This window comes from Triplophysa dalaica, chromosome 16 (assembly GCF_015846415.1).
Source record: "Triplophysa dalaica isolate WHDGS20190420 chromosome 16, ASM1584641v1, whole genome shotgun sequence".
Lineage (NCBI taxonomy): Eukaryota > Metazoa > Chordata > Actinopteri > Cypriniformes > Nemacheilidae > Triplophysa > Triplophysa dalaica.
Window position 1 is genome coordinate 11,984,167 of NC_079557.1, and position 25,889 is coordinate 12,010,055.

The 25,889-nt window shown below is 39.8% G+C and overlaps 3 protein-coding genes across 9 annotated transcripts in view; all 3 read left to right on the forward strand.

Moving 5' to 3' along the window:
• Positions 1–15,156, forward strand: part of gpc4 (glypican 4) — a 30,409-nt gene extending 15,253 nt beyond the window's left edge. The window contains exons 2-9 of the mRNA XM_056769869.1: positions 3,722–3,880; positions 9,304–9,701; positions 10,106–10,271; positions 11,344–11,474; positions 11,596–11,742; positions 11,834–11,958; positions 12,042–12,214; positions 12,331–15,156. Of these exons, the coding sequence (XP_056625847.1) occupies positions 3,722–3,880; positions 9,304–9,701; positions 10,106–10,271; positions 11,344–11,474; positions 11,596–11,742; positions 11,834–11,958; positions 12,042–12,214; positions 12,331–12,545 (1,514 nt within the window). The 3' untranslated portion in view covers positions 12,546–15,156. The remainder of the gene's footprint in view (positions 1–3,721; positions 3,881–9,303; positions 9,702–10,105; positions 10,272–11,343; positions 11,475–11,595; positions 11,743–11,833; positions 11,959–12,041; positions 12,215–12,330) is intronic.
• A 3,322-nt stretch (positions 15,157–18,478) lies between these two features.
• Positions 18,479–23,657, forward strand: hs6st2 (heparan sulfate 6-O-sulfotransferase 2). Of its 2 annotated transcripts, none has more exons than XM_056769965.1 (2): positions 18,479–19,336; positions 21,414–23,657. In XM_056769965.1, the coding sequence occupies exons 1-2, from the start codon at positions 18,777–18,779 to the stop codon at positions 22,264–22,266; spliced, it is 1,413 nt and encodes a 470-aa protein (XP_056625943.1). In that variant the 5' UTR covers positions 18,479–18,776; the 3' UTR covers positions 22,267–23,657. The 2 variants fall into 2 exon arrangements, with proteins under 2 accessions (XP_056625943.1, XP_056625944.1); XM_056769966.1 differs by having other exon boundaries at positions 21,417–23,657.
• Positions 23,658–23,748: 91 nt separating this feature from the next.
• The window catches only part of mbnl3 (muscleblind-like splicing regulator 3), a 38,267-nt gene continuing 36,126 nt past the window's right edge, over positions 23,749–25,889 (forward strand). For all 6 annotated transcript variants that reach the window (XM_056769968.1, XM_056769967.1, XM_056769969.1 and 3 more), the window contains exon 1: positions 23,749–24,552. The gene's annotated coding sequence lies outside the window, so the exon portion shown is untranslated. The remainder of the gene's footprint in view (positions 24,553–25,889) is intronic.

The following is a 25,889-nucleotide window of genomic DNA, read 5'->3' on the forward strand; positions in this document are numbered from 1 at the left end:
CATGAGGGGGTGTCAGGACTAATCTGGGTTTTGTCCACAGGGCATTTTCCATCCCCTCATCCGCCAGCAAAACATAATGTTCTTAGCCCTGTGGAACAGCAACAGGAAGTGACTTATTGAAGACAAATGCCTCTAAGATTTATATTCAGGTGGTTGCTTGCAATGATTATGTAGATGGAAATAGATTTAAACTTCATCTTTCTGTCGGAATGTTTGGCTTTACATTGGAACCTTTCTTTTTTACGTGTATTTAATGGATTTCTGCCAAGACCTTGTTTGTGCAAGCAAGCATGTTGACTTAACTCTCGAAGATAGAGGTATTGATCATAAAGGACAAAACTAATGAGCGTTCCAAAAATAAATGCTGAATATGTCATTCAAATCAGACCACCCACTCAACTTTAACCTCTTCCGGTGACGTAACAGCTGATAAACATGTCTGGAAATAGAATAGAATCACTGTTTAATATCGGTTGTAAGTCAAATTTATGTTTATATTGTACACTGCTTAAAGCTGAAGCGTCTTTACTTCGTCAGTTTATCTACAAGTAAGCTCTTTGTAGGATTTACTGGAAATGTGTAAATATTATGGATTTTAAAAACATTGCTCAGTTTGTTTGAGTGGCCCTGTGTGAACTTCTGCATTGAAGCGCAGAAATGATACATAACCTTGGATTAAGAAGACCCAATATTAATGTGATATTATTTCTTGACTCATATTAAACTCATCTCAGCGTTGATAGTTTTGATTGGTTTAAAGGCTGTACTGAAATGTACTAAAATGTTTCAGATTGTATCTCCCCATTCAGCAACTCACTAGGCGTTAAAATTTTGTTCCATTTGGGGTGTTTTTACTAGAATATTTGCTTTGCTTTTTCAGGGTAGGTTCTCTCTTTCCGAACGCCCGTGTACAAAGAGCCGTGTGTTGGGCTGTGATATGATGTGCAGGTCTGAATGTACATGATGCCAAGTGTGTGAAAGTGAGAGAGTGATTTGGATGGGGTCCCAGTGGAGTTGAGGGGTGCAGCTGGTCTGGGGCCACAGCGGAGTGAAGGTGCTGCTCTTTCTCAGTTTTAACATCCGCTTAGACACCAGAGAAATAAACGTTCTGGGCAAGTGGAAAATTCCGGACACAATTGAATGTTCATTTAAAATCACCCTTATTTTTCTTTAAAAATGTACACTTAAATTCTCCAAAACGTATGTTATTGTAAAGATGTTCGAAGTGATAATGCTTTTTTTTTAAGTTGACATATATGCTACAATAACATATGAACTGCAACAACGTTACATTTAAATGGATAGTTCACCCAAAAATGAAAAGTCTGTCATCATTTCCTCACCCTCATGTTGTTCCAAACCTTTAAAAATTGTTTTTCCTGCTGAACACAAAAAAGGAAGATATTTAGAAGAATGTCAGTAAACAAGCAGATCTCATTCCCCATTTACTTCCATAGAAAGGGAAAATAAATACTATGGGAATCAATGGAGGATGAGATCTGTTTGGTTACTGACATTCTTACAAATATCTTCCTTTGTGCAGAACAAAGACATTTATACAGGTTTGGAACAACATGAGGGTGAGGAATGGTGACAGAATTTCCAATTTTGGGTGAACTATCCCTTTAAGCAATATTTAAAAGTAATAAACATGTTAGATGTAAAAACAAATAAATGATGTATCTGCTCAATTTTGACTAAACAAGCTTTATTTCAAGCAGAATAGATATGATGTGCAGTAAATGGAATGCTTATAAATGATTCGTAAAATAAATCTCCTAAAACTTTACAAGATGAATCGTAAACTCACTTAATCTAGTTTATCAAAAGTTTTTTGGATTCATTCTTTCTGGGTTTGTGTTTTATTGATGATGAGCAAAGCTGCTTTATTTTTCGGCCTGATTGATGCCCCAGTCAATCTCAGTCCCATCATAAGCATATATTTTAAACGCAGCATTGTCATGCACAGGCTGTCGTGTCCCACACATAAACACACAGTGCCACTCCATCCAGCCCTGCCCACCCTAGTAAAACAAACCCTGGCAATAGAATGTGACAATTCCTCTTGGATGTTTTGCGGCGTTGGTGATTATTTGCAAGCTCTCAACAGCTCCTCGCTATTCTCCCACGCTGATTCGTTCAGCAGATGCGAGCCGTGTCATAAATGTGTATGCATGTGACCGGATATGCTGTGCCATCGCAGAGAGGTCGGTCCGGCTGCAGGACACTACACAAGTACACAGAGTTTGCTATCACTCAGAAGAACATGTTGAGTTGAGCCTTTTCTACAGTGTCAGTTGGATTAATTTGGTAGAATTTTGCACTAAGTGTTGGTTTTGACTAGCAGTTTTGGCATCATGATCACTCTAGTGTGTAGTGTACTACTCTAGATCTAGAGTGGCCTGAACAGCAGGAGAAGCCAAACCGCCTGTCGGAGTCCAATCCTCTGAAAGGACCCTTGTGTTCGCCTAAATTCCAACAACCGCATTAAAAAAAGAGAAAAAAAAAAACATTATTTCAGCTGTGACTCGCAGTCCACTTAGCTCACACCCTGTATGTTAATGTGACGCCTTGTTTAATCCAGCCACTCTCTGTTTCTCTGCGCTGTTCATTCGAATGCCACAGCGTGGACATGCTTTCTGATGGGGTGAATGATGGGAGGGGCCTGGCGTCCCTCAGACAGTAGTGAACATTTACATTTATGTATTTGGCACACGCTTCTTTTCAAATGGACTTGCAGTGCATTCAAGACACACATTTAATCGGCATGTGTGTAAAACTGGAGATCTTGGCGTCGCAGACTGTTGAAGTTGAGCTGCAGGAATAGCACATGTGCTTATACTGTGTGCACATTGTCCTCGCTTCAGAGTTTTAGCTGTAGGGGTGCATGAAGAATGAATTAAAGAACACTTGATCAAGGTTTACTGGCACGGTGAACAAGGCTTTACTTTGCCAAAGCATTAATAACATTATAATGTGGTCATAGAGTAAAATGCTTCTTGACATAAGTATAAAAATTATTTTATTTCAAATTTGGTTTACTTTATGACAGCATGTATTCCATAAACGCAGATGATAAATGATCATCTTGGCATGATATAAGAATCCTCCAAAGACCACCTTGTGTGCGTCATTGGAAATAATGAAAGCTGACCTTTGGCAGAAAGGGTTTGCCACAACTTGTTGCCTAAAATGTCACATGTTTGATAGTGTAGAGGTTAAAAAAATTAACATAGTAAACTTATTACTAGAGATGCACCGATACAAAATTTCTGTTAGGATTACAAAATAGCCGATTATGATTGTGATATTATCTGCGATTGTAAGGATAAAATTCATATTTCTTAACTTTCTGAATGTTATTAATTCATGCAATGATTTAATATTGAGCATCAAACTGGTGTTGTTTCTTAACATTTTCTATATACAGAGCACTTTGCATTTCCCTGTCCTCTTTTAATTGACAAGATATATGGGCTCTGATCATCGGCTGTTCTTAAACTTTAAAATTGCTTTTATTATCCAATACCGATTATTGACTCATATATCGGTAAATCTCTTCTTGTAATATTATTTGTATACATTTTCTTTTTTACTTTGTTTGTAATTGCAATGTTTTGTTTAGTGTAGTAGTAGTAGTTAGTGTATCTAAACCCACTGGTTGCCATTTCTGTTTTGTCATCGCAAAACATTACATATGTTCTTTTTCTCTTTCTGTCAGGGTCCCATCTGAAAGTCTGTCCTCAAGGTTTCTCTTGCTGTACTCTTGAGATGGAAGAGAAGTTGAGTCAGAAGAGCCGCACGGACCTCAAAGCGCCCGTCCATCAGCTCAGCTCCAACCTGCAGAGCACCTTCACCCAGAGACACCGTCACTTTGACCGTAAGCAACCCCACCTTTTACACTCTCCGTACCCAAATCTAACCAATCAGAATGCTTCGTGTTTGGCATAAGAATAGTTTTTTTTATTGGTTCCTTATGCGAATCAGTTATGCTGCTTGGACTGCTATGTGCTACAAGTCTTCCCCCACACAGTCATCAGTTTTGACAGACACTACCGCCTGCCAGCCCCGTCTCCAGAGACATACATTCTATACATCCATCTCTACACCTGTCCCTCAACATCCCACAATCATATGCCACACACACACACACGCTCGCACACTTGCAGACAGACCACACACATGCATGCATACGCCATGCTTCCTCCCTGCATTGCATGTGGCAGTGAATATCAGGAGAGAGAGCGGGATCAGGTTTCTTCGATGCAGGGCAGAGGGTGCATGGGAACATGCATCTACACTGCTGACTCACTCACAAGGGGAAAACCCAGCAGACACACTCCTTCAGCCATCACACACACTCGCTCACTTAACTGTGGCCTGCAGTGCATGTTTTACGTGTTCCTTTTCCCTCATGCTGTAATGTCATGTGAAACGCGTGTCAAACGTGAAAATTGAGACCAAGTGAAGCCCAAATCCCACGGATCCAGATCGGTTCAGCTTGAGTATGTTAGGGTTCTTGAGTTCTGCGGATACATTTCCAGGAAAAATGTCCTCAAGCTGATGGAGGAAGAAACAAGCCAGGACTTAAGTGGGAAAAGCCCTTGAGATGAAATGGTGAGCTGGTGTTTAGATTGATGCTGGACGATGGGATGGAGAAGGTAGAGTAGATGAAGTGTTTAGGGTGCATCTCCCTCCAGCCGGACGCTCGCATGTGATTCGTCACAAATGTGCTTTCAGCCACAGCTATTTCATAATGAGACTCCCGTGTGTCCATCCGTCTTTAGCATGGCGCTGTTTGTCTGGCAGCGGACTCGAGTGATTTTAAATGAACTCAATAAATTTTGTTTGTTGCCAGAGATTTGAGACAGCTTGGATTTGACAAGAGGTTGTCTCAAATAACTTTTTGAACACTGTAACATCTTATGATGTGTGTAGGTGTGTAGAATTCCCACAGTCCATACTTGTGACATTTTGAAACATTTCATTTCAATTTCAATAGTTACATAATTAAATACTTTAATAAATGCATACATTTTTATTCAAGCTTTTTATTTTATTTAACATTGAAAGTGACATTAGTTTGAAATACATTTTTTCAGTTCTGCCTGTTTCCTTATAGAAGACATTACTACGTTCACATTAATGGCTCACCTAGGCACCTTTTTGACCGTCCGCTTGCATGTTCTTTGAAACATGCACACAGTGTGAAGTTTCTGTATATCTGACATCACTAGTATAGAGGAGACATCATGAGAATGAAAAATCACTGGAAGTGTTCTCATGATGGTGTGTTTGTGTGAATGTAAAAAGAAAGTGAGACTTAAGGGAGTGAATGGTAACAGGGATCGTGTGTATTGCAGCCAGATGTGAGCAGGAATGTGACGTGTCGGAATGCGGCGGTTGCCAGATCGTGCCCTCCTCCTCCCCTACTCTTTTTCCTCTCTTGCCTTTTGTTCCCATTCTCCCCCTTTTCGCTCTGCCATCAGCCTGTTATGCCTTTCATTTCTCCTCCAGGTTCTCAGGTCTTTTGAACTCTCACCGTGGGAATACGCTCTGAATCGCCAGGCTGCGTTAAATGTGCACTAGACCCTGGCATGTGACTTGATGAGCTAAACGGCCTTAAAATGCCAATAGCTTTTATACTTTCAGACAAAGACACTCTCAATACATTCTTTTATTCTAACATAAGCATTTTCTGTGTGTGCAGTTTTGAAGTGTCTGAGGTGTAAATGTGATGCTTAAACGTCTTGGTGAGTTTAGAAGTAGTTTTTGCCTCAGAAGATGCATTTTTATGTAACTGTATAATTTACATCCTTAATGACAGTTTGTTTTTTTGCAAAATGATAAATCAATGAGTTGAGCCTTGATTAAAAACTTATTTTATATAGTGTTTCGTATAGGCATTTAACACTGAACAGCTAAAATGTAGCACACCGTCATAAAGCATTTGCATTGACGTTTAGCCATTAAGCAGATGTATTTATCCAAAACAATGTATAACAGTTAGAAAAAACTGTAGTCCTTTATCTTAGTTAGACAATAAAATGAGGAAAAATGTGCTATAGACCTCTTTGGATGATGTAAACAACGCTGGTCCAAAGGGACTTCCTGTTTTAGCCAAACAAACGTTTGAACAAATACAACCAACAGATCATAGAACTGATTAAAAATGTTAAACAAATATCTTTAAAATTAAATTATATATTTAAGATAAAAAAATAAACTTCTGGGTCAGTGATTACATCTTGCAGAGTGGTCTATACATTGTTTTTTGTTTTAACTTTTTACATTGATGCATTTAAAAAAAATGTTGGCACACAGTGGGATTACTTTAAAAGAAAACATTTATTTAATCCGAATAATACAAATAAATAAACTAGTCAACTTTGCTGTTTAACTAGTCAAGCAGTCGGTTGTCATAATCCACCTCTTGTAGTTTGGTAATGAACACTAAATGGCAACGCACAAATTGCTCAGCAGGAAGTGCAGTAGAAACGCTCCCTATCGACACAGCCACTAGATGTAATTAAGATTAAATTAATTTAAGCACATACACATAAAAGAGAGTCTGTGTGTGTGTTGGGGGGCAGTTATTGAAAGCAGCCTGTGCTTTGGAAGTCTCAAGGTCGGAGTCACGGGCAATTAAGTCCTCTACCAGAAATAGTTTTTCTCTGGAGATGGCTGTGTTTTTTCCTCCCCGTGTGTCCGGTCTCAGTAAACCCCGTCTGGAAAATCCAGAAGATTCAGGATTAACCCCCTAGCAAATTCTCATCCTCGACACCTCGGCAGGGGGTTCTGAAATCCCGCAAGGACAGAAAGAAGCTGAGCAGCTAATTGGCACAAATGGGCAACAATTACTGCCTGGGATAAAGAAGAGTAAGTAAGGAAGGGAGGATAAGTTAGGATGGAAGGCGGGACAACGATTAGAGCGGAATCTGGAATTTTTCCCTCTTGCGAATGTTTGAGAAACATGTTCAAACGCTCAGGGTTTTGGGACCTATTTGAAAGCGCTTGTTGAAATGTGTGTCTAAACACATTTTCTTCTCCCCCTAATAGACAATGTAACGCAGCGCTGTAATTCTCCAGACAGGCATGCTTGCATTTAACCTTTCACACACATTTCTAAAGCAATCACTGTGCGAGAAATGCATTTTAATGGGAAAATCAGAAGGGAGGGCCACAGCCTGCTTTTGGCAGACTCGTGTGTATCATAAAGTGACTTTTAATGACGAAGTAAGATGCCTGAAACGGTTCACAAACGCTTTTCCTTACAATGCTTGGTCCCAAAATCTCAATAGTTTTGTTGGGTAAGAGGTTTGCTTGCAAAAACGGCTTGCTTGGCTTAACATACATTTAACGTTTGCTTTAAAGTTGGGGTATAATTATCGTCTCTAGTAGCTTCTGAGATGTCGTGATTTAATGCATGTGCCCTTTCGCAAGAGTAAAAATACATCCAAAACCTACAAAAAGTCATTCGGCTGGACGTTGATTTAATGTACATTTCCTGAAGCGGTCGTCTGACAAGCGGTTCATGCAGATTCATATTTTCTTTGGTTACGGCTAACACGCAAACGTGGAAAACTCTCTTCTCCTCATCTTCCTCCATTTCTTTCGATGTTTTTTTCGCTCTATTCCCTGACTTTAAACTTGTGACAGCTGACATTCCTGGGTATCTGGGGAGAGGCGGGGGCGGTGGCCCTTAAGGTTTAATCTCTGTCAATGGAGCGTGGAGCTGGTTCCTTCTATCTCTCTCCCTGTGTGGGGGGCCAGGGGCTGAGGGCCATTCGTGGGAGGGGAGCTAAACGCGAATGCTGCGGTGTTTCCGGTATCCGTGGTTACACAGCAGGACGGGACCGTTAGAGAATACGCTCATGCTCTGTTTTGCTGACTGCGTTGACTCGGGTTGGGATTGACAGCACGACGGTGACTCGGCTTGCGTGTATTGTTTGTTTATAAACCTGAGGTGTCTTGTTTGCCTTGATGAAGACTAGGGTTGTGAAAGACGTTTTACGAGAACGTCAGGTGACGCTTTCACATTTGGGGCTGCTTAACACTTCAAAGTCTGGCTCATTATGCACCGGGCATCTGTTCAGCAGGGCTTTTTGTGAGCGGGGAAAGGTGATACAAAGGCGAAAACAAATGGCGCGTTTTGCGCGGAGGGCATGTGTGAGCGCGGGAGAGAGGTGAAGCATTTCTTTGGAATTCTCATTTTGTTCAGATTAAAAAAGTAGAGTCGTGAGGAGAGAGTTTCATGGGAGAGAGTAGCTGGATTATTTGGAAAAGGGGGGTCTGACATTCCACAGGATGAAGTAGGTCATTGTTCCCCGTCTCCAATGAAGAGAGCCTTCTGAAGGCACTGATGAACTGAAGCCGAGGAGAGTCAGCGAGTGCGAGGGCTTTCAGGGGGGCACAGGTCTGTTTTTTGGGGAGGGGGTGGGCATTATTCAGTAATCCTATTGAGGGGCCTTCTGAAGGACGGCGCGAGAGAAGTGCAGAGAAAAGCGAATGGAATGTGACAACAGGAAAATGCCATTGATGGCAGTCAGCATCAAGCGGCTTGATGGGCGAGACGTTACCTATTCGACCCTTCATCCTTTTCTGCCACTTCTATTGACGCTTTCTGCACTCTCGGCTCTTTCTCCGCGGATACAAAAAGTTATTTTCCCGGAATGTGAGGGTGAAAAACTTGTGTTGGCTGGAATGGAATATGCATTAATCTGTTTAGATAATAATGTGTGCTTTTCTGGCCGACACTGCCAGTTTTGTTGGGTTTTCCAGTCCGTGAGAATGATTTGGGCCGAGGGCTCGCTGGAGCTCTAAATCACTCTCTCCAGAGTGTCATTGTAATGACAAAGTAATGAACGCAATGCCAGCTGAACTTTCACAGTTTAATACAAATGAAATGTGTTGAAGTTGACAGTCTGTGTGCGGCTTTTGCACACTTTCTTTCATGTTATGGGCTCAAAACATGAGCTCTGTTGTATCTTTAAAGATAAGATATGCAAACATCTTGTCTGTGACAGAATACTTCAACAATGAAAAAACTCAATTGCACTTTCAACCATGAACTGAATTAAAGTAATCCCAGTTAAAAAAATAGTTCACCCAAAAATAACTCGCCTTTTTGTTTTAAACCCGTTTTATGTGCAAAAAAGATTAAATTGTGACCTCGAATTCCATTTTTGTTATCGTTTGAAATGCATCTCGTCTCTCACTTGAACATTCATGCCAGCAAATCACTGTGTCATCTTTGTTACTTTTAAACTAACCTGCTCTTTCACTAATGTTCTTTTTCCACAGAGTTCTTTAGAGAGTTGTTGAACAATGCCGAGAAATCCCTTAATGACATGTTCGTCAAGACCTACGGCATGATTTACGTAAAGAACGCCGAACTTTTCAAGCACTTCTTTCAAGAGCTGCGACGATACTACTCTCACGGGAGCAGCGCCGTCAACCTGGACGACATGTTGTCGGAGTTCTGGACGGAGCTTCTGGAGCGCATGTTCCGGTTGGTCAACGTTCAGTACGAGTTTAATGAGGGTTACATGGAGTGCGTCAGCAGACACATGGAGCAGCTCAAGCCCTTCGGCGACGTTCCACGCAAGCTCCGCCTACAGCTGACACGGTCCTTCATCGCAGTCCGCACGTTCACCCGCGGCCTGGCGCTCATGCCTGAAGTGGTGGGCAAAGTCTCCACGGTAAGAAACGTTTGCTGTGTTGAATTAAGAATTTTAGCCATTTAGGTTTTGTTTATTGACCGTCAGAGTTCAGGGGCAACACAGATAAAAAGTACACATTTCGAGTTTATCAGTTTGGGAAGGTGGACACCTGGTTGCATACATAGGGGCTTATCTTCTAGCATTAAAAGATCAAAGGCCAAGGCAACTCAGTTTGTGGATTGAGTTTGCAGAAGCAATTGAACCTCAAGACAAACCGAGCAAACTCAACTTCAGCATTGACCTTATAAAAGGTGACCGGGTCGCTAATGCTCTTTGTTCAGTGTTTTATCAGCTACATCAGGTATTTGAATTAGGTTATGGACTCATTAACCTTTCGGTTTCGTTGACTCTGCTAATCTCCTCCCCTCTTTTTGTCCTTTCAGGTAAGTGCGTCTCCGAGCTGTGTGCGTGCGGCTATGAAGATGTTATACTGCCCGTATTGTACTGGCCAAGTGGCATTGAAGCCCTGCAAGAACTACTGTCTCAACGTCATGCGTGGGTGCCTCGCCAATCAGGCCGACCTGGACACAGAATGGAATAACTTCCTGGGTAAGAGATGCTTTGTTTTTTTTATTCTAGAGCATTTTGTTTCGGACCCGAGTCAAGTTTATTCGGTTCGTTGTGCAAAAGTACTTTTCTGAACAAAGTTTGTATGATTGCCAACATTTTGAGAACTTCTGTTCATGTATGTTCCTGATCACAGTCATTGCTGATAGCTGCTTGTCTCTGAATAAATAGTCTCTGATAAACAGCTCGCATCTTTGCCTTTCATCCCGTGCATCCACAACAAGCAAATCGAATGAAATAAAGGCTTCAATAACGCAATGAAAGTTGTTTCTTAGCAACAGTGGTAAATAGCTGTCACTGGCACACACAGAGGCAATCGCATAGATAATGTAAAGGTACAACGGTTCGAATCCAAAAGCATGACATAAAGAAGGTGGCCAGGAATCTGGGGGTGGCCATCAAACTCGGACCAGGCAATCAAATGAATCGAAGTGTGAAAACAGCCTTAATGGCTAAAGTGATTATTACTATAGTAATAGTACTAGACATGGAAGCAATTTTCCAGACAAAGCAGGAGTCTAATTTTATGAGAATAAGCAGTAGAGATTAAAAGTGAATGGGTCGTCTTAAAACGGCTTCAGTTTTTCCACTTGCTCAGAGGCCAAAACCATTTGTGAGGGCTCAGCTGAAATCAGGATTGAAACAGAGTTGAATTAGAAGTGAATGCTGGGGTGCTGCTCTCTTTTTCCTGTGCGTGTGTTTTTCATGAAGTGTGATGGGCCTCGGTCTCAGGTCCCGTCACACATTCTCCTGCGCTCTCACAAACTGTTCCTGGCCCACACGTCTCTGGGACTGGTTTTGCTCAACCTGTCTGTCAGCTTTGGGGGGCTTTAATTGGGGCACCTTGTTCAGGCCTCTTGACTGTTAAACAAGCTGTAGCACAACAGGCTGCAGTTCTCTACTATGTCGGATTCAACAGACAGCCGAATGCTTCCCTCTACTGGCGGATGCGTGTTGCTGCATTAGGTGTTTTTGATGGGTTGATATGTATGTGTAGTAGCTTTCTTCACTTGTTTTGAGGATGTCAAGTTAACAAGTCGATCTTTGATTTTAGATGCCATGTTGGGTCTTGCTGAGAGATTAGAGGGGCCCTTCAATTTCGAGTCCGTTATTGATCCAATAGACGTGAAGATTTCGGATGCCATCATGAACATGCAGGAGAACAGCATGCAGGTCTCACAGAAGGTCAGTCATTTTGATATTTTTATGTGTTTGAACGTTTGAAGGTTAAACTTGTATGGAAGTGAATCACAAATGCATATTAGAGTTTTTTTTTAACTTTTTTATATACATTTTTGTCTTTCAGGTGTTCCAGGGTTGTGGGCAGCCTAAACCCAACATGGCTTTCCGAACAAAGCGCTCTGTTAAAGAACCAGGGTTCCCCGGGCGTTTCCGACCCTACAGCCCTGAAGCCAGACCCACTACTGCAGCTGGCACCAGTTTGGACCGATTGGTGAGCGCATGCGGTCCACTTATAACCTCATCTAAATACTTTCTCTAAAGCATTTCAATGAAGCATTTGTAACATTGTGTTCGTTTCCTAGTTGACGGACGCCAAGAAGAAGCTCAAACATGCCAAGAAGTTCTGGTCCACACTTCCAGACACAGTCTGTGTTGGAGACAGGGTCAACCCGGGTGATGAGTGCTGGAATGGCACAGCCAAAAGCAGGTACTATAAAATCACTCCATTCCTTGATAAACTTCCCATCATCAGCACAGAGCAGTTACTCACCCTTTGATTTTCTCGCGCAGGTACGAATCTGTCGTTATGGGCAGCGGCTTAGCCAATCAGGTGTCAAATCCTGATGTGGAAGTTGATATCACCAAACCAGACATGGTCATTCGTCGTCAGATTGCGGGGCTGAAAGAAATGACCAGCGGGCTAAAAGCTGCCTACACTGGCAACGACATTTCAATTAACATTGGTATGAGGCGTTCTTTTATTCCAGAATTGTTATATTTGGGTACACTGTTCCACTTAAATTGTGAAAATTGACATCATCCAAGCCTGTTTTTAACATGATGACATCTGGTCCTTCAGATGACGCCGGCAGTGGAGAGGAAAGTGGAAGTGGCTGCGACTCCCCCGCTTGCGACAGCGATGGAGATATCTACTTCTCCACCCCGTCACCCGTCAAGCCACGTATTGTTAAGACCCAAGGGAAAGACCCGTCCTCTGGTGGAACCCTGTTGGCACCCTGCAGCCTGGCACTGGCGGCTCTCCTGCTGGCCTTGCTCACTCTCCACTCAAGATAAAAGCGGCCAAATGAGAGAGGATGAGTGTTTGTACGAATTTGAAAGAGAGCAGAAAACTGCAATAGGACATTACAGAGACTGCTTTCAGGATCTGCCTCTGCCGGCCATCTGGAGAACACACTCAAGTTATTCATATTCAAAAAAACTTCACTTTATTTTTGTTTGTGTATGAGAGCGGACTTCATTTATGTACAGCTTTAAGTTTCCACGCAGCATTACGCTTCCTCACATTCAGTCTGTCAGTTTTGTTTTTTCATTGCTGTAGTACTACGAATAGGTTGTGTGTGTGTGTATGAGTCTGTTTGTGTGAAAGGTATGTATGGATGGCTGTATATATCATCCGAGCGCTTTAAATAATCAACCAATATAACACCGGTATAAACTGATTTAAGCAAATTTGTATTTGAAGTTCTAACTCGACAGGATTTTTAACCCGTTTCTGCGAATTTGTGTGTGTGAGTGCGCGAGTGCGCACTTGCTTGGATGCATTAGTTAGCCGTTCATAAATTAGTTCCTGGATGTTGAGGAACAAATCATAGGATGCCTTACATTGGTCCATTATCTGGATACGCAAGCAAGGGCTGTGACCAACAGGAATGTGCATTTGTATGTGCGTATGTATACATTGCTGCCTTGATGAATGGAATCAGAGAGACTCATGGGAAAGAATGTTCTTGCTAAGTGGGTTGAGTAGGTTTGTCAAGGAGTGCATCATGATTTGTACTTGTCAGGTTTTTTTATAGTCTTCCAAGTCCTCAGTAACGCAGCCCCCATCTCATCATCCCATATACTTTCAGTGGTCCAGCGAATGTATAACTTGAGAATATAGTCTTCACTAATAATTTATTGTGTGGATTATGTCACAGAAAGGAGCTTTGGTTAGGTAAGGTGTCTTATTTGAAAGTTGATGGATTAAAAGGCTACTCATAGCACAGCATACACGTATCCTGTGTAATGTGCAGGTAATATGGAGGTTTTTACTGCATGGATGTTTATTTATGAACTTACAGGAGGGCCAGTTAGATAAGAGCGTACAACTGCAGATGGCTTCAGACTGAGCTGTCAGGATGGAAATGAATAATGATGAATTGTACACGGGGTTATATGATGAGGTGTTTTTATTTTGCTAGAAGTTTATTTTAAGGTATTAATGATATAAAACTAAATGATAGGTACTGCAGCTGATTCCACGTCACCAGAATGGCAATCGGTGCTGAGAGGTCACTAGAGGTGGATGGCCTCAGATTTTTCTTTCATTTTTTGTTTGTTTGCAACATCATTTCTGACCTTTTCCATTCCCAGTTGTCAGTTCTGTGTTTGCATTTTAATATTCATAGAAAATCAATCTTTGGTACGGTTTTTAAAGTCATTCCTCATTTAGCGTAATAGACAATATGTGGTACGATCTAACACTTGTTTTTATGATTTTTTTAATGATTTTTAATCTAAGTTGCTATAAATACAAATGTCGGACAAATGCAGTGTTGGTTTCCTCAGTTATGTACTGAAGAGCTTTCCACCCCTTCTCAGAAAACTTACCCCTCATTCTTGTACAGTAAGTTATTTAACCACACATCTATTTGAAAGGCAGCATGCTTTACTCTACTAGGTCTCTTAATATCAGTATTCACAATATTTATATCTGTAGAGGATGCATTCTAATGATTTGACAGTTGTAATTGATGGTTTTGTATTGGCTACAGATTTCATGTAATGTAACATTTAGATTTTGTAAAGCAAAGCTACCATTATCTTTTCTTTATCATCATAAGTTTATGTATGGGGATTGTGAAAATTGTAAATGGTGATGCAAGGACGGGGCTGGCCATAAGTTCTTGATTGTTCCTGACGTCACATGCACTTTTAATTGGCATTCAAATACCTCACGCAAGTTTTAAATGCTTTTAAACCTATCTGCAACATGCATTTTTATCCTAAATGCTATATGATTTAAACTTAATCATTTTTCTTTATTCATTTCAGTACATGTGTATGAATGGCCAGTCCTAAGACACGAAGAGATATTTGTCAGGGTTTCAGGGGGCATAGAAAGAGTAAAGATCTCTGTACAGAAGTGATGCACCACACCTCAGATTGATGATGTATTTTTGTCCAGGCTGATTTGCTATGTGTGCCATGATTCGGAAGCAATATTTGTTTTCACCTTTTTGTATGATTCGAAGCTTCCCACTGTCACATGTCTGATGTAAAGACCAGGAATAAGCATTTTCAAAGTAAATATGACATGGACATATCAAGACATGGACACTTGTTAGCCGAGGATTGCTAACCGAAGCAGTGTCATCATTAATCTGGATACTGAACTTTAGATGGACAGATTGCGGTTGTTGTTTGCCTGCTGCCCTGTACAGTGATGAAGAGTGAAGAAAGAGAGAGACTAAAAGACAGTAAGAAATTGTAAATAATGAGCAGTCGATTTACTGGTCTCTGAGAGATGTTCATCAGATTTTACCCATTCAGAGTATCTTCTTAATATGGGGAAAACAAAGTGATAGATGCTAAAAATGTAAAAGAAAAGTTATATTAAACATTTCCTAGTCTTGTTGAAATAAAGACTGCAGATATTTAAAATGTGTCGTGTCATGTCTGCTCTTTTTTTCTTTACATAATCAACACTTTCTTTGCTGTGTAAATGACACGATTGCTTTGAAGAACTCTTGTGGAGAGAATCTGGAAGCCAACACCTTCTTAACACAATCATGACCATTGATTAATGACAGCCATTCATTTAGTTGCTCTGTAAATATTTCGCGGTTTTAACTTGCAAATTACTAAAAAGAAGCTTGAAATAATGTCTGTTCCAAAGTATAAATCTCCTACACCTATTGGCCTGCCTTGATGTTTCATCTGAATAATGATTCCACATCATTCAGAATTGTTAAATAACCAAACATGTTTTAAGCTCAAAGACCACAAATAATTCAGTGAGTTACTTATTTTTTTAATTACGTTTACTCAAATTAAACCGTTTATATGTGACCCTGGACCACAAATACTGGTCTTAAATAGCATAGGAACATTTTAGTAATGGCCCAAAATCAATGTTTTGGTCCAATTACAGATTTTTCTTGTATGCCAAAAATTGTTAGGATATCAAGTTAAGATCTTATTCCATGAAGATATTTTGTAAATTCCCTATGGTAAATATTGCAAAACTTTATGTTGTGTGTAATATTCTATGCTAAGGACTTCTTTCGGACAACTTTAAAGGCGATTATCTCAATATGCTTATTTTTTTTGCACCCTCGGATTCCAGATTTTCGAATAGTTGTATCTCGGGCCAAATATCGTTTTTCCTACCAAACCATACGCCAATGGAAAGCTTATTTATACAGTTTCCAGATGATGTAAAAATCTCAATTAAGAAAAATTGACTTTTGGTTTGTTATCCAGTGTCGCATATATATAAAGATGGGTAGATTACCTGTGAATTGTAATCAGTTACTTATTACAAACTACATGGCAAAATTTGTATTCACGTAATCCCTTAGAGTTCAAAATTCTAGAAATGTAATCTGACTACTTTTTGATTACATTTAGATAACATTTCTTTGGAAGTGTCTGTTTTATCTTCACTGGCCTTTATCACAAAGCTGGTTTGGGTTTTTAACCAGGTAAATTCACGTTTAGTTCACTTCCCATGGATCTCTCACTCCAAATTAAAAAAAAGTTTAAAGTGATAAGATGTAAGATGTAAGCTGTAAGAGGGAAAATCTTTTGCTGCTAAGTGTTTATGTATTGTATATTTACATTTATTGATTAAAATTCAAAACACATTCATATAATTATTATATGAGTTGATAATCAATATTAATTCATTCATATTAAACAGAATCTAAATTAATATAACAATTTTCGTTATAAAAAAATCAATATATAAAGCTTTTTAAAGTAATGAAGCTTACATATTATCTTTTGTTCTTATTGTAAACCTATATAAATAATTTATATTCAGTTGATTCTGTTTTGATACTGTCAGCAGCTGCCTTCTCAAACTTTGACTGCAGCCGTGTTTATTCCTGCCTTGTAAATGTGTTTTTAATTCATGACATTTTTTCATACTGATTTCTTCATCTTCAAGAAGTCAATCAAACTGATGATGCCTTCCATGTTTCGTGTGATTGGCTGTTTGCTACACGTGTCACACTTTCAGGTACACGCTCCTCACAAACTCTGGATTAAACCTGAGTTGACAGAAAAAGTTTGTACCAAGTGTTGTGCTACAGCTGAACCAGATCTAAACCAGGTTGGATTTGTCTGGTTTTGTCAACTCATAACTTACTGTGGAACTCACCTCTTATTGTGATACAGGTCACTTTTAAGGTTTTTTAAACCTTAAAATAACATCAAATTATAAAAGTACAGGAAGCACTAGAATTATGTCAGATGCATTTACATCTTATGTATTGCAGTAATTCAGTATAGTTACAATTAAAACGGTTAAAGAATAGAAAAAAAGGCCTTATGTTGTAGATATCAAGTGTAGATACCAAATCAATGTAAATGGGTGTAATATTCATGTGATGGGCAAAACAAAAACTGTTCAAACAGCAATAAGACAATCATTTTTATAATCCAAACCATAAGGTTTTGACTACATAATTTAGATTAATAAATAAATGTTGTAGCCACATTAATAACATTTTGCTACAAGCAAATGTAAATATTTACAACAGAAATACTGGATTACAAATGACAGGTAAAGAGTTATCACATTTTATCACCTGCCTGTGCTTGTGATTCAAAATCCAATTTAAACAATGGAGAAAATATAAAAAAATTTCACATGTATCTTTGAAAAATCTTGCAAAAATGGATGATATAATGTGAATGATGGGCATGGACTATTCAGCAGCACAAACCTGTTTAGATTTAGGAATAATGCAGTTTCGCAATGAATGTTGTGATTTGCACAAATAATAGTATTATTGCTGCTAGATTGTGAATATTTACACTGTTCTTAAACAATACATAGCGAACAAAGATGCTTGTAAACGAAAACATGTGAGACTCACTATCTTGGGTTGGTTGGTTGTTTTAACCGTTAAAGTGGTAGGCTTACCAAAAAATAAACAAATAATATGTAATCTATGTAATGTAATCTGTAAGAGTAAAATAGGAATTATACTCTGATTACGAGTATTTCAAGATGTAACGTAATTCAAACTGTCACTAAAGCATATCCAATTGAAAATTGTATTTAGGAGATTTAAATACTTCACTTTAATATGACAGAATTGGTATGATGTTATCATATGTATTTCATATACCGATCTTTATGTAATCTCAGACTGACTTCTCGATGGTGAGATTGGATATAAAAAACTCTCTCGATTGTTACAGCCACAGAATGTTCTACTGATATTGATATCGACTCATTAAAGCAAAAGCAACAAATATGCCTCAGAATTGTGTACAGTATAGTGTATGTGTGTATTAAAGCTTGATATATTATAATTACAAAAATGTTAATACAAAATGTGAATGAGGGTCAACAAATGTTATATTCCTATGATGCACTTACGAAATTAAAACAATTCTCAGTACTTAGTAGGATAAAAGTGCCAGACATGTTTTTAAGCAATGATCTGTCTGTGTAGCAGCCCTCTGTAAGTCATCGATAATACAAACATAAATTGGCACTAATATACTGCTAAATTATTAATTATAATCTTAATAATTTATTTAATGTTTCGCTTTTATTACCATTCAATTGTTATTAATGGAAACTATACATTTCTTAGTACATTTCATGTTTCATAAACACAACAGCTAAACTTAATACACCAAGTTTAATCCTAAACATTTGACCCCCTTGCATTTAAATAAACTACCAGATTCATGGAAAATAATTAAAATAAAAGTTCTTTGGGACTTTTATTATGAAGAGTGATATACGGATGGGGGCGGTTATGGACTACTGGGAAATCGTGAAAGAGCGAGTGCGAGATTGTGGTGGTAAACAGCAGAAGTTATCTGAAGATCTCAAACCACTATAATGTAAATATACTCGGCGATGCTTTGTGAAATCATGTAGACATTGAACGCGTAGTCGACGCGAGCAGAAATACGTCCAGAAAATTAAACAATGGACGTTATCGTTTGATGTGGTAAGACGAGGCACTCGTTTTGTTCAACATTCTTCCCCGGCCGACGACGCGTCGGGGGAACAACACAACTGAGTAATGCGCTCACTTTTCCAGAGAGAAGATGGATGAAAAATCCTACTACAGTCGGCTTTTCATCGCATTGGCGATGGTGTTGTTGTTCGGCGTGATTGTGCTACAATACGTTTGCCCTACGTCCGACTGCCAGCTGCTACACCTGGCATCATTGTCCTCCAGATTTGGGAGTCGAGCGCCGGGGGATCGCGCAGATGGAGCCAGCACGGGAGACCCGTACAGTTCAGAGGACGGCGCGTTAGCGCGATTCGTGCCGCGATTTAATTTCACAACTAAAGACCTCAATCGCGTTGTAAATTTTAACATAAAGGAGGACGATGTTATAGTGTTCCTCCATATTCAAAAGACCGGTGGGACCACGTTTGGCCGCCACCTGGTCCGCAACATCCAACTAGAGAGGCCGTGTGAGTGCCACGCTGGGCAAAAGAAATGTACGTGTTACCGGCCAGGTAAACGGGACACCTGGCTGTTCTCCCGCTTCTCTACCGGCTGGAGCTGCGGTCTGCATGCGGACTGGACGGAACTCACTAACTGCGTGCCTTCCTTCATGAGCAACAGAGAGTCTCTGGAGATGCGCAAAACTCCCAGGTGAGATTGATGATTTCAAAAACAGCCCGTCGTTTGCTTGGGCTTGTCCGTGTATCATCTAATTCATTGCCGAAAGATTGGCCTAACAAACAAATGTATTTCTTTTGTTATGGTATCTGGTAATTGTATGATGTCACGGTGCGATTCGCCTCCAATTGTTCTCGTGCAGTGGTGAAGACTCTTAGCAAGTCAATTATGCGGAGACAAAAGAACTCCAACAGGTCGAGCTCTGGCCCAGAGTGTCTGCTTTTATTCAACAGGAGACCCATCATAATAATCACCCATCCTTTCAGACGCCCTGGAGGGCAGACGGCCTGCTGGCACCAGAGCATCTGACATTCGCTGAGACCTGTTCTTTAAAACAACTATCTATAGAATAGTGATTATCTTTTAGGCATAGGGGTGCGTTTTATTGATTTAGGTTTGCGAATAAAGCGCCTATGAGTTAAGTTTTTTTCTGGTGTACTTCATCATGGTTTGTTGATGAACTCAATACTTAAGAAGTGATTCTGTCATCATTTACTCACCCTCTTGTCATTTCATACCTGTACGACTTTCTTCACCAGAACACAAATGAAAATATTTCGAAGAATGTTGTTAGCCGGCACCCATTCACTTGCATTGGTTTTGTGTCCGTATAAAAGAAGTCAACGTGTGCCTGCGCTGTTTGGTTACCAACAATATCTTCTTTTGTCATTTCAAACCTGCATGACTTAGTTTTCACGCAGAACGCAGAGTGTGAGTAAATGATGACCGAATTTTCATTTTGGTGAATTATCACTTATGTTCATCAACACACCACGATGAAGATCACCAGAAAAAAATATTTCATTTCACCCCAAAATGAAAATTCTATCGCATTAATGCAAAGAAAGCAGAACCACATTTATACAAAAATTGTAGACGACGATAAACTACAAAAACATAATTAAAAAAAAAATCTGAAATAAATTCTCTGGCTGTTAACTTGGACAAAAAATTATTTGGTCAATTGAATTGGATGTGACATTATGTGTCAAAACTTAAAAAAATTGTGTGTATTTAATACCACTATATTGAACAATCTGTTTATATTTTCCTAAACCTCTGTCCAGATATCAGTCCATACACGTTTGCTATTTAAGAAGGGGTGGCTCTTTATAGAACATAAAATAGTTATTATATTTTAATTTCCATGTGCCCATGTGGTCACACTCATAAATGACTATGAAAATCATATAAGAATAAAAATGCTTTAAAGAGAGAAACCAAATATAGACATTGGAGCTAACAGTATGGTGAAAACCTTTGAAACATTAAGAATGTCTTAATTAAAAATTAAATTTGAATTTATAGTGTAGCTTAAGCTTTGTTTTGAATGATATTTTTTGATTTAGGTTGTGTTTTATTCAAAGTCCCTGATTTGGCAAAGTCTTTTTAATGATAGCACTCTCAGTACAAATTTGTGTTCGCTAATGACCGAATGACAGTAGACACATCAACATAACACAAAGATGATGAGAAGAATAAGGTACAACCTGATAGATTTGTCTGATGTAGATATAAAATAATCAACACTGTAAAGGCCCATTTATTAGATTGGATACGATTTAATCAAATAATAATCAAACAGGCTTATTGTTGCCATGTAAGTGAAGGACAAGGTAAGCATTTGATGAGAGCTTGAGGCTCTCCAGAGAGTTTCTCTTTGCATTTGTTGAATGGATTTGACCAGGCATCCTTAATTGATATTCCGATTGAAAGTGTTCTAGATGCGAGTGGAGAGATGATCATCCTCATTCGCCCATTATGCTAAAATGCCCATAATTACAGCCACCCAACAATAATTCATTCTGTTTTCCATCAAGATCTTTCCCCTGACACTCTACTAACAACAACTGCACTGTGAATAATTATGTTGCTGTGAACTCAAAAAAAAACAATGACAACATTATTCCACTTCATGATTCATATGCATTAATGTCGTTTTTTCATGCAATTTAATGAATTAATTCGGTAAATGAATGATGCATAGTCTACTTGTGTAATAGTACTAATTTTATAACCTAACATCTATTCTTTTTCTTCTCTCATGTAGCAGAAACTACTATTACATTACAATCTTAAGGGATCCGGTGTGGAGGTACCTGAGTGAATGGAGGCATGTTCAGCGTGGTGCCACCTGGAAGGCCTCCAAACACATGTGCGACGGCCGTTTGCCCACCCTAAATGAGCTGCCCAGCTGTTACACCGGAGATGACTGGTCAGGGTGCACATTGGAGGAATTCATGGCATGTCCTTATAACCTTGCCAGCAACAGACAGACCCGTATGCTGGCAGATCTCAGCCTGGTAGGTTGCTATAACCTCTCAATAATGAGTGAGAGCCAACGCTGGGCCATGCTGGTGGAAAGTGCCAAGCGCAACTTGCGAAACATTGCCTTTTTTGGCCTGACTGAATATCAGCGCAAGACGCAGTACCTCTTCGAACACACCTTCCGCCTTTCCTTCATTGCTCCATTCACGCAGCTCAACGGCACCCGCGCTACGAGCGTAGAGGTGGAACCGGAGACGCAGCGGAGGATTCGGGAGCTGAACCAGTGGGACGTGGAGCTTTACGAGTACGCCCGTGACCTCTTCCTTCAGCGATTTCAGTATGCGAGACAGCAGGAGCGCAGAGAAGCGCGTAAGAGACGTCTGCAGGAGAGGCGTAAATTGCGTGCCAAGGTTAGGCCGTGGTGGGGGATGACTGGAAAAAATGTTCTTAACCCCACCAAAGCGCCACAGCAGACACAACAATATTCTGTGATGAGTTTTCTAGAGGAAAAACAAGTGGACACAGAAAAAAAACTGGAGCCCGAGCCGGAAGGACAGGTGGAGGACAATTGGTTAGAAGAGGATGACAGTGAAACCATGTTGGACTATTTGGAAAATGTGGAACAGTGGCGGTAGCTAATATCTATTTGGGGGATGGGTTGATATTAGAGAAAATTGTGATTCTGGTTAACTAATATACGGGGTACGTACAATCCTTTAAGCTTCAATCGCTGCTAATGTTAAATATTGGCATATACGGGTTGTTTGTAGCAGTTTCTTTCTGTTCTGTTTTTCGTAGTCACACATATGAAGGTCTTTTGTTAAACACCATTTTCAAATATCAGATTTTGAATCGCCTTGGAGCATGACATGTCTTGTTAATGAGAGAACGTCCCCATTTACACTACACCTGAGGAAGGTCTGTACACTTTAGGTTGCCAGATGTATCTTCGTTTAAAGGGACAATTCACCCAAAAATGAAAACTCGGTCATAAATTGCTCAACCTCTTTTTCATCCAAACCTGCATTTCTTTGGCCACAGAACTGTTTGTTTTCCTAAATTTTTTAAAATATCTCAGAATTTTAAAAGAACAAAAAAATATTACTTTTTTTTCTACTATTGTAGCCAATGGTGCCTCAGGAATCTCAGTTGTTAACATTTTTCCAAATAACTTTGAGTCTTTCAGCTTCAGGTCTTCCAACATGGAAGTGACTTTAACTGCAATTCATTGACTGGCCGCTAGAGACTGTCTGCAAAACAGAGCAGAATCTCATTGAGCCCCATGTTAAAATGCCCAACTTTATAGCATAGAAATAGGTGTTTACAGCCTGCTACAAAAATGATTTTGGTCTTTATACCTTATTTTGCCCTTTATGCCAACTGTGGGAGGGGGGCAAATTTTTTTATAGCTCATCCGTTTAAATGAAATTGAGCCTTACAATTCTGCATAATTAAGGGTGAGGTTTTACCCACCAGGCACCTCGGCTGCACCCAAGTCACGCCTTTTGCCCTTTATTCATTATCAGAGATTGGCTACATCCATGTTTCGTACATTCATGTTTTAACAGAACAAAGAAATATATGTGGGTTTGGAACAACTTGAGGGCGAGTAATTCCTGACAGATATTTTTGGGTGAACTATCCCTTTAACGAACTGTAAATCAATACATACGAAATGTATATGCTAAATATAAAAGCCAAAGTTTGGAATGTGTCATACATGCCATTATCAGTCTTTCTGTATTGAGGGAGATTCTGGTGGCAGCACACTTATATTTACATTCCTGTAATGTATGAATAGGATTCACCATATTGACCATTATAAGTGTCCTCCACAGTCACAAATCATTATGCTGAAGTCAAATAATTGATTAATTTGTCAATTCAACACTTTGACTTTTGTTCTAATCGAAATATTATGTTTACTTGGCCTTATTTTTATTTATATTTGTTTGCTAATATTAGAAGCACGGGTTATGGGTTATATTATTTTGTTACTTAAAAATAAAAGCCATTGTGACACGCATATTTTATTTATGAGTACTAACAAATAATAGTGATAAAGCATATTACGGTAGAAAAAAATCTCTTATTTTAAAAGTATCCAGAAAAAGTCAAGTTGTGTTCCCCTTGACTCAAGGATGAGTCCTTGAAAATCCTGTTTGCAATTATCTCTTTGTACAGCAGATGGAGCCAAAGTAACAGTTTCGTGCAACTAAAATGAGTTCATACCAAATTTCCTTTAGAAGTAGTAAATACAACCTTCACAATTTAAATAAACATTCTTCAACAAAATAGATTATCATATACAAATACACAACTTGTCGTTTTGTGATAAAATGCCCAGGAGAACATGATAACGCTGCGTAAGTGCAAACGTCATATTTATCCACACTGACATATCGCCATGTCTAAATATCAAGATTGTTGTCCGTCAATAACTTGACATTGTTTCTTAAACACATCAAATCATTTTAAATAATCCACCCTGCACCCCTCAGGTAAAACGCGTCTCCTGTCCTCACACATGTTTCTCAGTGCGCTCAAAGGTTGAGTGGGAAGCCCCCTAAAATGGAGGAATGCACGTAGTACCATCCACACTTTCGCTCCACTCCTCCCTTCCCTTCAGCCCTCCCTCGTTTTTACCTCGTCTCGTCTTCTGCCTAGCAGCAGCTAGCAACTTCGCTTCACGCTTCACCATCGCTCGCTTCGTCGAAACGCCCCGCGTCCGCTGGTCGAGCAGCAAGCTGCGCGTCGAAACGTCTAGTATAAACGCGGGAACTTTTGCACCGGAGCGCGCGCCTCGCATCTCCGCCAGCGACTGTGACGTAGTTATCGAAAAATCTTTATTTCGCTTCGCTCTGCGTTTGATGTCAGCGAGCTTCGGTCGCGCGCGCAGGACTACTGAACGAACTGCACAGGTGAGTCATCTAAGCGCTATATTCTTAAATCTTTCGCACCATCTGTTTAATGTAATTCATCGTTGGCTGTCACGACCCGTGCGCCATGCGGGCTAACTGTACCAGGGCTATCAGACAGTTGCTCGCTTATGGGTCTCCATCTCTAACCTTGCTTTTGCGCACATGGCCTCTTTGAACAGTGACGCATAAGAAATTCATCTGTTTCGAATTTCTGATTAATTTGAGAAACCAAACCTTGTTTTGTATCATTGCACGAGCTGTCAGTGAGTGTAGTCTGATTTAACGTCAAAAAACGCAAGTGGATGTCATGCGTTCATTATCCGCTCGCTGACAGCTGTTGAGCTTCCCGTCGATTCTGTGGTGCCTTGAAAACCGAGTTTGTAAACACGGTGCTTCAACTCTGCCTACGTGTTACTTACATCTGTAATAGTCACGTGTATTGGACTGTATGTCTTGTTTTGATATTGTCTGTGTCTGGAATATTGTAATGCAGATTTTTCACTTCTTGTGGATGGGTGCAGTCTCCACCATAAGGTGTTCACCCACGGTCCAGGCAAAATTTGTCCTTGGGTTCTTGGAATCTGCAAGTTGTGTGTGTGTGTTTGGTGGATGTGGTTTTGTGTCTGTGTTGTCATCACAGACGACTATCCGTAGTCAAAGCTACGTGTGTTCTTGCATGTAAATTAATAGTTGCATGTTTTCCTGTCTAGCAAATTTGTGGTAGTCCTTTGATGACCTTTATTGCATTGTCAGGCTAATCAGATTATAGTTTCGCTTTAATCTTTTTCCTATTTGGTTGTAATTACTAATAGGTACGTTATAATAAGGCAGTAGTTGTCAGTACGGTTGTTCTTGCACCTGCCAGCTGTTACCTTGCATGTAAGACCTCATGTTAAAAATTTTTTTTTGAACGTACATAACATGATATTCCCAGATTTTTCGTTGTGAATTGTGTATTATATATGGAAGCCGATGAGTTCATATTTCTGTTTTCAAGTGAAAATGGGCTAGACGAGCCGTCATGTGGCGTCATGGAGCCTGTAGCATTGGCGGCTGACATTTTGTTTGATATCACACCTTGTGATGTGCTCTGTCAAAGGTTAGGTCAGAAGCGTCCTGGTGCTTTAGAGGGCTTGCGTTGGTCAAACGTCAGTAGCATGACTCCCCTTTGGTTATGCATGCGATTCAAAGGTCTTCAGGCGCTTGACAAGTCATATATCTCGGTTGCAATATCCACTGCGTACCCTTTAAGAAGCTTTCGGCCGTTGGCTCTGATTATCCCGCACTTCTTGATTGGAAGAACTCCCTGATTTAAAATATCTCTACAGTTGAATTAG